Below are 14,331 nucleotides of genomic sequence, written 5' to 3' on the forward strand. Positions count from 1 at the left end.
AAAAAATGTGCTGTAAAAGTTTAGAATATGCTTCTCGTACATTTACATTACTTTCCGTAGTGGAATCTGTATCGATTTTACTTAGATCCTTCTCGGCTGAAGGTTAATAACTGAATGAAACTGCGAGTACTTTATGTACGTGATGTCACGCCTTTCATTCACGTCTCGAGTAAAGCTCGTTTTAAATAAGTAATGTTTATGTGTCAGTTCCGTTAATATTATGGACGTTTTTCAGCAAGCGACACAGAGGACACAGTGTAATGAATCATTTCATCCTTGTTTACATTCGGCAAGGATGAAGTGATACACTGTGTCCTCTATGTCGCTTGCTGAAAGATGCCCTATGTTATGCTTTGAGTAACGGTAATAAAAACATCTTTATTCACTGTGTGAACTTTTCGATAATTGGAAGATATATGACGTGTTATAGAAAGATATTTATGTGGCACATATATGTATGAATCTCTAAAACTTGGATCGTTCTTTTGATATTTCTTAAGGTGTTTCCGAGATTTTATACTTGGCTTTTTTGTAATATCATTACTTAAACTTTTCTAAGAAATTAAGTCGAGATTGTTCTCTCACCTTTATTAATAAAAAAATTATTTGTTCAAACGCGCTTATAAAGAATAAAAATTGATGCTAAAATATTAAAAATAAAAAGGATATGATAGAAAGTTTCAAAGAAAATTTAAAATTTTAAAGATTAAAATTTTAATTTTACGTAACAAATTCCTGACGATTTTTTTTCTAAAGCAACTCTACTTGTGCGGGGCAAACGTGACTCGAATAGATACGCTGTTTCGAAGATGGCGACGTAAATGCAATATAATATTTAGAATAGAGAGGATAAATGAATGTGAGAAAAGAAAATAAATCTAGATGGAATCACGCGCAAAATGCGCCGTACGATATCATTCGAATGAGAGCAACTAAAGGAAGTTTTTAATTATAAGCTGTCCAAAACATACAGAATCAGTGAGAAAGGCAATAAAGCTATATTGAACTGAAAAAGAAAAAAATATACTAAAGTAGATCTCCTTGCATTATATGAGTATTATCAGAAAATTCAGAATATTATATTAATTATCAATAACTCTAGGCTAGGCATATATACATATAGAAACTATATATAGCTACTAGATAATAGTAGCACGACATATAACAAGCTAATTAATATAATTGGAAACTTCACCGAGACGGGCGAATAAACTCACTCTCTCTCTCTCCCTCTCTCTCTCTCTCTCTTTCTCACACACCTGTGCAATGACTGTATAATAATTATATCGACTATATCGCCATTATATCACCATTTCGGAATCATTACAAGCTTATTAATAAATGCGGTAATTATTGAGGCATACGATGTATGTGCGATTATTTTGATTCAAGTTAGGCGCATCGATGCCGAGGAATTTTTGTAGATTCTCAAAGCCGACGTATATGCAAATTGCATCGCTATAGTAAAAAGAGATTGCAAACGCGCGTGCGCGCATCGGTTATTATTGTAGCTGTAAAACTATATCCGGCTCCCAACATCGTATTGCGGCAACACACACCTGTTGAAGATACCTTCTTTCGATTACCACCTCACCGAGAAAAGGCATGCTGCGATATGTGTTCACAAAAGATAGATCATTGGCACCAAAACGTTATCATCATCACATGCGCGGCAATTTCTATATCTTTGAGAAAATGCAGTATGCCATAACGTAATTAAAAAAAAAAAGATCAACACGAAATCCGTAAGTGAATTACGAAAGGCGTTTCCATCTGCGTGCGATTATGCGTCTCGAGAGAGAGAGCGTCGGTGCGAAAGGCCTTTCTTAGTCCTTACGTGCGAAAAGAATTACACTTATCTGTAATTGAGACCCACGTATATATATATATATAATATTATAACAAGAATAATTCGTTTCTAAAAAAATTGTAATAACGCGCGCGCGTATACATATATATATATATACATATATATATTATAAAAAAAATAGCTAACTTTAAAAACGCGAAGACCTAATAATGTATTTCGCACTCATCACGACTTTGATAAAAAGATAAGCAATGATCGCATCAATGGTTTCGAGTCAATGACACAATATTAAACTCATTGAGTAATTACAACGTTCATAGAGCCTTAAAGGGGGAAATAAAAAGAAAAGAAAAAAAGAGCAAGAGAAATTTTCGAACAGTCCAGCAAAGTATAAGTGATTACAATAACGATTTGTAAAATAAGTTCACTGCCACTCAAACGACTTGCGCCCCTTAGGAGAGCGCCAATATTCCAAGATGTGAATGTGTACAGTTATGTGAAAAGTATATTATAACGTAATTATATTTACATATATTAATTAGCATTATGTAAAACTAAATATAGCATGTAACGATACTAAGAGTGGTATACATACGTAGAACATAGGTAACGAGAAAGAAAAAAAATACATACATACATGCATACATACTGATCATAAATTTCTTTCAAGGAAAATGTTTATGCGCCCGTTCATTTATACGATATCAAAGGTTAGCATTAACATACATAAAACTTTTCTTTGCTGAACGAATAATCATTCGATTGATATACTTTTTCCCTTCACTTCCACATATGAAAAAGGGCATCTATATTTTTATCTGTAATTATAAGTTCAAAATCGAGATTCCAAATATCGTAACTTAATAAATCTGACAAAAGAATTAATCGTATATTTAATCAGCTTTCCATTGTCGGCGCGATCGACAGTGCCCGCGTAATATGACGTATGTTGTTTCGGATTAATGTTATCTAATGCTTTGCAATTTTTCTCTCGCGAAATGTGATATGTTCTGTGCGATTTGCATTTGTTAAGTGTTATGTAATTGAATTCTTTTTATAAAAGCCCTTACATTCTCTCTGTGAAAACATTTTACTTTCACCTTATCACTATCCCAACAACGAAGAACACGAAAAAGCGCGCGCATTATTTTATTATCGCAAGATCAATCAGCAAAAATATGTATTGAAATAGATATGTGTTTTATTATCATTTATTAGAAATTCATATCATATAATAATCCGATGAATGTTTTCGGACAAAAAACATAGCCATTAAATATTATTATACCTCATTATTGTATATTAATAAAGTACTTGTAAAGATCCATATTTATTTGACTAAAATGCACTGAAAAGACACTGGGCTTGTATTTTACGGCTTGCATTCCTGATGATAAGGCTCCAAAGTTCGAAAGTCTCTCCAAGTTGGAGGCAGTGCACTGTGCAAATGCAAGCCACAGCGTTTGCAAGGTTCGCTAAATAAATTGTTTAAACCATGTAACCATGTCTGGAAATGAGAGAAAATGTGATAACAATCGCGTATGACGAGCGATTAGCGTAATCACAGGCGGTTAAAATAGCAATTAGATTCAGTAATGTAATATTCATGACATAAATACATAATCATTACCATAAATGATCGCACTGCTAATTCAGGTAATGCGAGCGAATGAAAGTGCAACATCGCCGCATGCGCATTTTCCGTTACTTTGCGGAAGACTTTATGCCTAGATTCCGTCCACAAATCCATCGTTTCACCATAACCTTTGATTACAACCCGCTCTATCATCAATCCCTTAAACGCTATCAACGCCTTTAGAACATGTCCCAGTGTAACATGTAACACTGCATTCGATGCGAATGGACGGGATACAGACACTGTCATGTCACTAAATTGTCGTTCAACTGTTGATAACATAGAATCGACTTGCCTAGAAACAGATTAAAATCAATTCAACCTCCAAAATTAAAGTACCAAGTTCATTGACGCATTATTGAAATTAAGAGCAGCTTACGCTTGAGATACATTATGACTACTGGTGTAGAACGGTCTTGCCTTCTTTGTCCTACTTGCAACCATATAAGATCTCTTTAGTGAATTTTGATTGAGCAATGTATAAGCAACATTACTATATTCGTGAACCTTATCTGTCCACTTATAACAATTGACAAGTGTACTATAAAGCGCTTGTCGTTCTTGCGTTGTTTCCTGACTAAGATATGTTGTGCTAGCTAAATTAAATGGACCTGGTGGTGGATTTAAACTACTTATCACCTGTTCTACATCCCTGTGTTTTAAATGGCAAACATTAATCGCGTGATTTAATTGCTTCATAATAGTATAATCCAATAAAACTATTATCTCATTAGAGATGTGTCTCATTATGTCTGATTTCTAATGATTATTTTTTTCCTTTAGTTTATTTAATTACCTCAAGTTAAGATTCACAGTAGTCAATAGTTCCTGTAACTCTAATAAATATTTGGATTCTTTATTTTCATCTCCGTGTTCCGCTCGCAAACCATTTCCAAGGGAATCAAACACTTGTCCAACATTTGAACGAAGTACTTTGATAGCTGTCAGTGCTGCTTGTAACTGTTCCATTTTTACACCTATTAAAACATTATATTCTCTTCACAATATTTTTCAATATATTACAAATTTATATTTAATGCAATATTTATAGGTCTCTACTTAATCGAATTAAAATGATTCATTTCTGTTTTGCAAAAGATATATATGGATAATAAAAATATTTTTCAAAATATTATACCAAATATTGTATCTATTATTTTAGTAGATAATAATCTTTAATTTTTTGAACTTATTTTATATCAAACATACGCCATAGAAAATAATCTGTCCATTCAGATATGACATGATCACATAACCTTCAAAAGCTATAATACAGAAATAAATTATGCTTAATATATCCTGTTTTGTGTCAATTATAAAACAATAAAATGTCACTGAATATTTTTGTCAATTTTCTTACACGATTAAAAATGATAACCGCTTGATTTTTGACAAGTGAAACTTCACGCTTATGGTCGTCTATGAACTATAGCCGACAGTTTGAATTCAAAGTAAATCCGAATAATAACAAGTATTTGAACAGTTAATATATCAAAATTTTCCTCTAATGTAAAACTGACGACGTACATTCACCTTGCACATCCTTTTTTCCATTCTAACAGGACGCAATGTCATAATAATACTTGATACTTCATACATACTGCCATCGCCATATGCTTTTCATTCACCTCCGAGTATGTAAGTCAAAGAACGTAGTCATTCTGGTTCTAACCTCTCATTGACCTACCTAACTAGCATGTCGTCAGATGGCATTCATTGACCAATCGTCATCCATGACGCTCGTTGCTCCCGCCGTCGTCATATCTAAAGCGGCCTTTTCATTGACGCTACTTTTTAGCGTCAATGAAATTGCACCTTAACAGTTGGCAGCCCTACGAGATAGGCTGTGCAGCACTGCGCGTATATAAAATAAATTTGAAATCGCTTCTAGCCTAACCATCTTTATGCGATCGACTTTATTTGAATTGCACGGCATCGCATTGAATTATGATGCGGCGCCGATTTGTTCGAACGTAATTCGGGACATCGCGATGCTGTATAAGCGTCGAATGAGCACGAATTGTCACGCAAATATGATAAATCACATCTACTCACCGTTCACCGGCTGTTCCACAGGCCGCTCCACTCGCTCGCCTCGGGACGTCCCATTCCGATCTTGATGCACACGATATCATCAACGCGAATGCGCGACACTTTATTCGGCACTCCCGATATTCGCTCGCATCCGATAATCATCATCAAGGGCGCAAATAACGCGACGCGACTTCGCTCCATCTTCGCGATCGCGCTATCACTGAACTGTAAAAAATAGCTGTCGCGCACTTTCACCGACATATTATGAAAGTCGCGCGATCATCCTTGGACACTTTCGACACTCTTTCACTCGCGATATTCGTTTAAAAACGGTTAAAAGACGCGAAAAATGCGGACGTACGACGATCCGTGTAACTGCGTATGACTCCGATTCACGTATGACGCGCTAACATGGCGGCCGAACCAGTGCGCGCGTTCGTTTCTGCGCACTGGTTCGGCCGCCATGTTAGCGCGTCACTGCTACGTCATACGCGTCACTGCTACGTCATACGCGTCATACGTGAATCGGAGTCATACGCAGTTACACGGATCGTCGTACGTCCGCATTTTTCGCGTCTTTTAACCGTTTTTAAACGAATATCGCGAGTGAAAGAGCGTCGAAAGTGTCCAAGGATGATCGCGCGACTTTCATAATATGTCGGTGAAAGTGCGCGACAGCTATTATTCACAGTTCAGTGATAGCGCGATCGCGAAGATGGAGCGAAGTTGCGTCGCGTTATTTGCGCCCTTGATGATGATTATCGGATGCGAGCGAATATCGGGAGTGCCAAATAAAGTGTCGCGCGTTCGCGTTGATGATATCATGTGCATCAAGATCGGAATGGGACGTCCCGAGGCGAGCGAGTGGAGCGGCCTGTGGAACAGCCGGTGAACGGTGAGTAGATGTGATTTATCATATTTGCGTGACAATTCGTGCTCATTCGACGCTTATACAGCATCGCGATGTCCCGAATTACGTTCGAACAAATCGGCGCCGCATCATAATTCGATGCGATGCCGTGCAATTCAAATAAAGTCGATCGCATGAAGAGGGCTATGGTTAGGCTAGAAGCGATTTCAAATTTATTTTATATACGCGCAGTGCTGCACAGCCTATCTCGTAGGGCTGCCAACTGTTAAAGTGCAATTTCATTGACGCTAAAAAGTAGCGTCAATGAAAAGACCGCTTTACACACTGAAAAAGTTGAAACTGTTTGAACTTTATTTTATTGACGCCATATCTAGAGAAAGTCTAGTGATTTTAATTTGCCGCTGATTTCTAGCGTCAATGAAATTGCACCTTAACGTTAAAGTTACCTAACTGCGTATTTTCTTTGTGCAACGTAGAGTCATATGGGATTTACGTGTTGAATGAGGGAAATTCAAACGAAAATCAAGGCGCTGACAAGTGTTTCTCACGTGACACGTGACATGATACGTGAAGTTGCATTTCGCGCGATTTGTTGATTGTTATTGCCAGTTAAAGAGGTTATAACCGTATTTAATATAGATTTATGTCTTATTTTACCGTGTTTTTCACATGTATTTGAAATGACGTCATTGGAATAATGCAGCGGTGCGCAAAAATTACAATCTCTGTTTTTACGAGATACGAGCAGATGGAAATTTGAAGCAAATCAATAAATAAGTGCCAATAATATAAAGTTTAGAGAGGTGACGATTATAACACAATCATGGATATATCGATAATTGACAACACTGAAGACGAATCCGATGAATTATTCTCAGGTAACGATAATATTTGTACGAATTATTTGTGTGTGTAGCACAGTTGTTACGATATTTTTTTTCATACGCATATTTTTAGATGATGAACAAAAAAAAGAGATCAAACGTGATGGCCTGATTTTAAATCGACTTGAAACACCTAGTTCCAGCAAAATGTAAGACACATTTTTATTTTGTTATTTTAGAGTTTCATTATGAAATATGTAACAGAGATCTCTTAACATCTACATCTTAAAATAATGATAATATAAATGTTGAGTAATATTTTGTTGCAAACAACAAAATTTTATTTACATTATTAATCAAAAATTTGCTCTGGTTTCAATAAACAATATATTTCAATTGTTGATTGATCATTTTATATTGTTGACAACAGGACATCAAGTGATGATATTCCACATGCTCCATTAAGTCTGTTACCCCTTCTAAGCAAGATAAATGAACAGTGGACTAGTGATTTTGAGACACCACAAGCTCAACCATATATAAAACTATTAACAAGCGCAACAAAAAAAGTAATACATTTTTTAAAATAAGATATATTACATTTCTACATTGAACTTTATTATTTAAATTACAATGTTTTGTCCATCATTAATATTTCAGACAGAAGAAACACCTAAACTTGAACAGCATACACCTGATATTTCAACTGTTAAAAGCATAGACAAAATTATATCTGATTCTCCTGTTATTGCAGAAGAATCTAGAGCCTCACGAAGACGCTCTAAACGCTCCAAACGTCGTATATTTGAAACTTCTATATCTATAGATCCGGTAATCGTAAAAAACAACGAAAATGTTACTATAAACGTATCGTTAGACGCACCTTCTACTTCTGAAAATATTAATTCTACAGTACAAAATAGTGTTACAAATGTTGCGGAACCTATTTCTAATATTCTTGAAGATTGTCAATTAAAAGTTTTCAGTGAAATTGAAAACTCATGTAATAATGAAGACTTAGACAATCATGCAAATACTGCATCTGACAGCTTGGATACATCGACACAAGAATTTTTTAAAAATGCCTCATTTAGTAATATAGATCAAGTATGCTTTAATACTTTTGATAATCAAACAGCCCAGTCTATGATGCATTGTAATGAAAGGATCGAAGATATTGATAAGGAAAGAAATATAGAAGAGAATAAAACTATAGGTTTCTTTACTGCTCGTGGTGCTTCAATTAATGTCTCAAAGCAGGCAGTACTCAAAGCAAAGAGATTGTTTGCAGATGCTTTTGATATAGATGAAAACCATGCACAGAATTATGAATCATTCGCTAAAAGAAATTCCAATGAGCAGAAAAATAAGTATTTATCATCTTTTTCATTTAATACTACTTCTATAGATATTACAAAAGAAATACTGTCTAAATCAGAGCTACAATTTACAGAACAATTGAAAAATTGTGATAAAATGCATATTACAGATTGTGAAAAAACGTTTATAAATAAAAGTTCCAACAAAGAAGTCAATATGGTTCCTATTTTATTCTCAACTGCTAGCGGTGCACCCATTAACATTTCAAAAGAAGCATTGACTAAAGCAAATATATTATTAGCAGATGAATTAGAAAAGAATAATGATAAATTAATAAAATGTTCTAAAACATCATCTACAGATAGAGATTCTACAAAGAATGTAACTTTATCATTATTTTCCACAGCTAGTGGCAATACTATCAGTATCTCAGAAAAATCGCTGGCCAAAGCAAAAATGTTATTAGAAGATGAATCAGAAAAAGAAAATGATATAATAAAAAATTATGAAAAATCATTCACAGGTGGAAATTCTACAAAATCAAATAACGTGACTTCATCATTATTTTCCACAGCTGGTGGTAAACCTATCAATATTTCAAAAACATCACTGACCAAAGCAAAAATATTATTAGCGGATACATCAGAAAAAGAAAATGACATATTAATAAAATACTCTGACAAATCATTTATAGATGGAGATTCTACAAAACCAAATAACATGACTTTATTTTCCACAGCTGCTGGTAAAGCTATCAATATTTCAGAAAAATCACTGGCCAAAGCAAAAATACTATTAGCGGATGAATTAGAAAAAGAAAATAATGTAATAAAAAATTCTGAAAAATCATTGACAGATGAAAATTCTATAAAACCAAATAATATAACATCATCATTATTTTCCACAGCTGATGGTAAACCTATTAATATTTCAGAAAAATCACTGGCCAAAGCAAAAATACTATTAACGGAATCAGAAAAAGAAAATGATATAATAAAAAATTTTGAAAGATCATTCACAGATGGAAATTCTATAAAACCAAATAACATGACTTCATCATTATTTTCCACAGCTGGTGGTAAACCTATCAATATTTCAAAAACATCACTGACCAAAGCAAAAATATTATTAGCGGATACATCAGAAAAAGAAAATGATACATTAATAAAATACTCTGAGAAATCATTCACAGATGGAAATCCTGTGAAAAATTACATGACTTTACCATTATTTTCTACCACTGATAATAAATCTATCAATATTTCAGAAAAATCGCCGGCTAAAGCAAAAATATTATTAGCGGGAGAATCAAGAAATGAGAACGACATATTGGAAAAATATTCTAAGAGATCAACCACAGATGAAAATTTTATGAAACCAAACAATATGACTTTGCCATTATTTTCTACAGCTGGAGGTAAATCTATCAATATTTCAGAAAAATCACTGGCCAAAGCAAAAATATTGTTTGCAGAACAACTGGATACTACTGTTGAACAGATTAAACAGTATAACATACATAATTCAAGTATTAGTTCCCATATTGCTCCTAATGAAAAGATTAAAAGATGCGATTTAAAAATTCCATGTGGTGAATTTTATCTTGAAAGTGATCAAGAAATAACAGTTTCGAATAATGCTCTATTTAAATCACAAACATTCTTCTCTAACAACCATCCGGATAATAATAGCTCTGATTTGAAATTTACATCACTGCAAAAGCGCAACAGCGATTCAGATGAGAATACACCCTTGAGCAGAAACAGCTCATTTGATTCAAAAAAAGCTCGTCTCAGTAATGAATATCAAGCCAGGAAATTATTTTCTGACAATCTAAGCATCGATAATGATGAGAATCGAAATCTAGATGAGAAAAAACAAGCAAATTCAACTATAAATTCTGTCCTAAGATCGCCCGAAAGAGATGCTGTAGAATCTGAAATGGATGCCGGTAGTCCTGTTCTAGGAACACACTCGAGAAAGCGGAAGGATTTAGGACATCGAAGGGACAAGTATAGTGCATTACGAGCGAGTAAAATAACTCTAGATGATGTAAAGAATGTAGCATCACGAGAGAATGTCACATTTTGCAACAATATCAATGTGAACGAATCAGATATAGAGGTGCAGAAATCGACGCAGATGGAGAAACAAAAGGCAGAAAGCAATACGGAATGGAACGAATACGGCGATACTCAGTTGATGATGCATTTCGTCGACGAATCAGCGAGGATACTGCAGGATCGCTTGACGGCCGCGCTGGATCAAGAGAAGATAATCACCGCGAAAAGGAGACACGGATCGAAACAATCCATCGGCCACCTGTATCGTTACAAACAAGTCAATTCTAATGCTCGTTTGTCGTTGAGAGAAATCGGTAACGGCGCACCGCCCGTGCCATTCTCGTATCAGGAACTCATCAATCGACAGATATCGCCGAATATCTTGGCGATTACCGCCGCGACAGCCACGTCCTACACATTCCGATGCTCTGATTTCTACGGGGCCGAAGTGGCGCGGACTAACGTTCGCGGGATACCGATGGAGGACGACGCGCGTTTGATTTTGGATGAGAACGGTTACGTGGGAATCTGGGAGTTCCTCCGCGCTTTCCTCGCAAGTCCGGGCGTAGATCCGAATCTGGTTCCCGCGCGTTGGGTCGAGAATCATTATCGGTGGATCGTATGGAAATTGGCGTCGATGGACAGGATGAAATTCGGCTCAGCCGAGTTACCTAGGTATAATCTTTTATGAAATGGGAGCAAAAATTGTTCCTAATATCTAGAAATTAAAGGGATTGAATAGAGCGTTGAACGAGATCTATTTACATATTAAAAGAAATTAACGATTATTGATCACTTTTTCTACACTTTAGGGCATTAACACCTTCGCGCGTAATGGCACAATTAAAGTACCGGTACGATCGAGAGATTGATCAATTTCAGCGATCAGCCATAAGACGTATCTTGGAGAAGGACGATGTCGCGTCTAAGAGAATGATTTTATGCGTGTCATCTATAGTAGAAGTAATATATATTAATCATAGGAAATATTCAATGTATCGGCATATATTATACGTATTTTAATTTCCAGAATAATAATGTAAGTACGGAGGTAGGGAAGAGTCCGCGCATAGGAGTGCCAAAATGGAGAATAGAATTAACAGATGGCTGGTACAGCATACCTATTTGTATCGATATAGGATTGGTGAAGAGCATATCGACTGGCAAAATAAAAGAGGGCACGAAATTAGTGGTGTCAGGCGCAGAATTACTAAATTGCGATCAAGGTTTCTATCCATTAGAGGTAGGCGTCGAGTTTTTTTTTATCGGAATCGAACGTTTAAATATAAGCGATTAAATTTTTTTTTAATTTTTTAATTTCTTACCGCAGGCACCAGCTACCGTATGCTTAAAATTACACACAAATTCAACCAGGCGCGCACGATGGTACGCGAAATTAGGATACGCGCCACGTTCGGGACCGATACCCATCAAATTATGTAACGTATGTCCGAGCGGCGGTTTAATCGGTAAAATGACAATTATTGTCGCTAGAGTGTATCCGACGTTATATCACGAGAAAACCGCGTCCGGAGATTCGAGTAAGACATATTTTCTTTTTTTACAATTAATTGCAAACAAGTTAGCGAGGCAATTTTTCTTCTATACTAATTCTGTTTATTTTTCGCGACAGTTGTTCGAAACGCTAAATGCGAGGAGAAAGCGCAAAGTACATACGAACAGCAATGTTTGTCCAAGATAGAGACATTTTACGCTAACGCGGAGAAAGATTTTCAAGAGGGACTTACTGATGAAACTGAGTTGGACGAAGATTACGGAAGCTCGTCGCAGGTACAATTCGATTCACTTATTTAAATTATTTTTAGCTTATATAAATTTTCTTCCGTATATTAATTATTATAAGGAATCCGCCTCGAAGAAACGACGCAGCGAAGAATTATTGCAAGAGCTACACCAGAAAAAAGAGAGGTTCATGCAAGACATACAATCAAAATTGCGCGATAATTTGCCGGGGCCACGGCAAGTTTCTCAACTGCTTAAAGTTCGCGTATGCGACGAGAATGTAAACGCAATTCTGTCGGTTTGGTCGCCTAGCGAGGAAGTTGTCAGTGCCCTCAAAGAAGGCGCGCATGTCTCACTTTATAACGTTATTGCTTCTGGAAAGAGGTACTATTTTCTCACAAAAGAGGATAACTGTATCGCGGGCGGTACATACGTAAATATACTGGATTTCTATGATTATATTAAATACGTATAATATTGTTCAACAGAGGAACCGAATTGCAACTCACCGGGCGCCGGTCCTCAATTTTTAAACCGGTAAAGGTGCATGATACGTCATATCCTGCTAGAGTGCACACATCTTTTAGCGAATTGGCCAATTTTGAATTTGCTCCACCTTACGGAGAATTTGACACGGTCGGTTTTGTCTGTTGCGTCGGCCCTGCCCCTTATGTAAGCATTTCTATCATATTTTTCTCAATTTTCTTACATAATTTAAATATAAATACTGTTGAAAAAATTGTAAAAAATATTTGAAAAGTTACAAAAAAAGATAATGCACGATTTATTTTTGAAGAATTAAGTTGTTAAGCAATAAAGTAATTTTGTAGGAATTATATGTCTGAATGACTCCATTGAATTGTTTTATATCTACGATTCTAAATGTAACATTTTATACATTTTATACGTATGTCTTTTGTAGGGCATGAAAGATTTCGAGGTCGTACATTTAGCATACCCGAAAACGGACTCAAATGACTCCTTGTATCTCTCGATATTATTTTGGCAAGGTATAGCCAGTTATGGTTATACAGATATTCTTACTGTTGGATCTATCGTAGCGTGCAGTAATTTAGAATGGCGAAGGGCAACTTCATGGAATGTCCCAGCGGCATATTGTACGGACAAAACTATTTTTACATGTAATCCTCGCCGAAATCATTTGTACGAATCTTTTGAAAATTTGCAAAACCTGATCACGGTACGTTCTCTTTTCTTTTCTTCAGGTCTTTTATAATTTATATTATTTCTTTCTCGTACATCTTCTTTCTCTCAATTTTTAAATGCACTCTTATAGCTATTAAAGCAGTTAATGCTTTTTAAAAAAAATTATTAAAAGATTCTTTTATAGATTTATTCAATTATAATTATTTTTTCCAAATTAAGATACGCTTATATTAAACTTGATTTTTAAGGATCCGATTAAATACACTGAAAGATGCACTTTGGCTCTTAATGTGGAATTGCAAAAAAAGTCAACACCGACGCATTATGTGGCGGGTAAAAGCACTCCGATTAAAATGTACAATTCGATCATATCAAGCGTGGATAAAAGATTGATCGACTACACGTCACCGTTGGCAGCACCGAAATTAGGAGTCGGCAGCAGCCCGAGTTTTATCGCAGCTAATCCTTCGATCCAGAGACGACTCGAGAAACTTCAATATTATGGTGAACCACCCGAACTATCTCCTCTTATACTCAGAAAATCCAAGAGGGTTTCTTTGAATTTCCAATCGCCCGTTCGCACGACGAAGGACACGTCGAGTACCAAGCAGTCTGGGGATCCAAGTTCATCCGACACGTCGGAAAAGCAGTGATATAACCAGTTTACTCATTCGTTTTCATTCTAGTTATAAGCAGTTGTAAAAATTTGTTAATTATTATTATATAAACTATTTCGTTTTCACATACATTCCACTCTTGCATTCGAATTTTGCTTTTTCCATTCGAATCTATCCCATAGTTAATCTTTCTTAAATCTATAATCTTAAAAATTTCTATATTTGCCTTAATTACCCAATTCATCA

The 14,331-nt window shown here is 35.5% G+C and overlaps 2 protein-coding genes across 6 annotated transcripts; one reads left to right on the plus strand and one right to left on the minus strand.

Moving 5' to 3' along the window:
* Positions 1 to 2,896: 2,896 nt before the first annotated feature.
* LOC105248009 (mediator of RNA polymerase II transcription subunit 27) lies at positions 2,897 to 5,100 on the minus strand. Of its 4 annotated transcripts, XM_011252528.3 has the most exons (6): positions 4,807 to 4,961; positions 4,656 to 4,711; positions 4,243 to 4,423; positions 3,826 to 4,098; positions 3,441 to 3,741; positions 2,897 to 3,317 (listed from the first exon to the last, which is right to left on the minus strand). In XM_011252528.3, the coding sequence occupies exons 3-6, from the start codon at positions 4,413 to 4,415 to the stop codon at positions 3,183 to 3,185; spliced, it is 882 nt and encodes a 293-aa protein (XP_011250830.1). In that variant the 5' UTR covers positions 4,416 to 4,423; positions 4,656 to 4,711; positions 4,807 to 4,961; the 3' UTR covers positions 2,897 to 3,182. The 4 variants fall into 4 exon arrangements, with proteins under 4 accessions (XP_011250830.1, XP_011250829.1, XP_011250828.1 ...); XM_011252527.3 differs by lacking the exons at positions 4,656 to 4,711; positions 4,807 to 4,961 and adding an exon at positions 4,980 to 5,100; XM_011252526.3 differs by lacking the exons at positions 4,656 to 4,711; positions 4,807 to 4,961 and adding an exon at positions 4,974 to 5,100.
* A 1,743-nt stretch (positions 5,101 to 6,843) lies between these two features.
* On the plus strand, positions 6,844 to 14,210 carry LOC105248036 (breast cancer type 2 susceptibility protein homolog). Of its 2 annotated transcripts, none has more exons than XM_025411251.1 (12): positions 6,844 to 7,229; positions 7,309 to 7,384; positions 7,606 to 7,744; positions 7,836 to 11,233; positions 11,371 to 11,521; positions 11,589 to 11,801; positions 11,889 to 12,099; positions 12,192 to 12,349; positions 12,438 to 12,685; positions 12,790 to 12,973; positions 13,224 to 13,502; positions 13,717 to 14,210. In XM_025411251.1, the coding sequence occupies exons 1-12, from the start codon at positions 7,175 to 7,177 to the stop codon at positions 14,119 to 14,121; spliced, it is 5,517 nt and encodes a 1,838-aa protein (XP_025267036.1). In that variant the 5' UTR covers positions 6,844 to 7,174; the 3' UTR covers positions 14,122 to 14,210. The 2 variants fall into 2 exon arrangements, with proteins under 2 accessions (XP_025267036.1, XP_019882044.2); XM_020026485.2 differs by having other exon boundaries at positions 6,845 to 7,229; positions 12,423 to 12,685; positions 13,717 to 14,209.
* The last annotated feature ends 121 nt before the right edge of the window (positions 14,211 to 14,331 follow it).

Source organism: Camponotus floridanus, unplaced genomic scaffold (assembly GCF_003227725.1).
Source record: "Camponotus floridanus strain SB8 unplaced genomic scaffold, Cflo_v7.5 scaffold39, whole genome shotgun sequence".
Lineage (NCBI taxonomy): Eukaryota > Metazoa > Arthropoda > Insecta > Hymenoptera > Formicidae > Camponotus > Camponotus floridanus.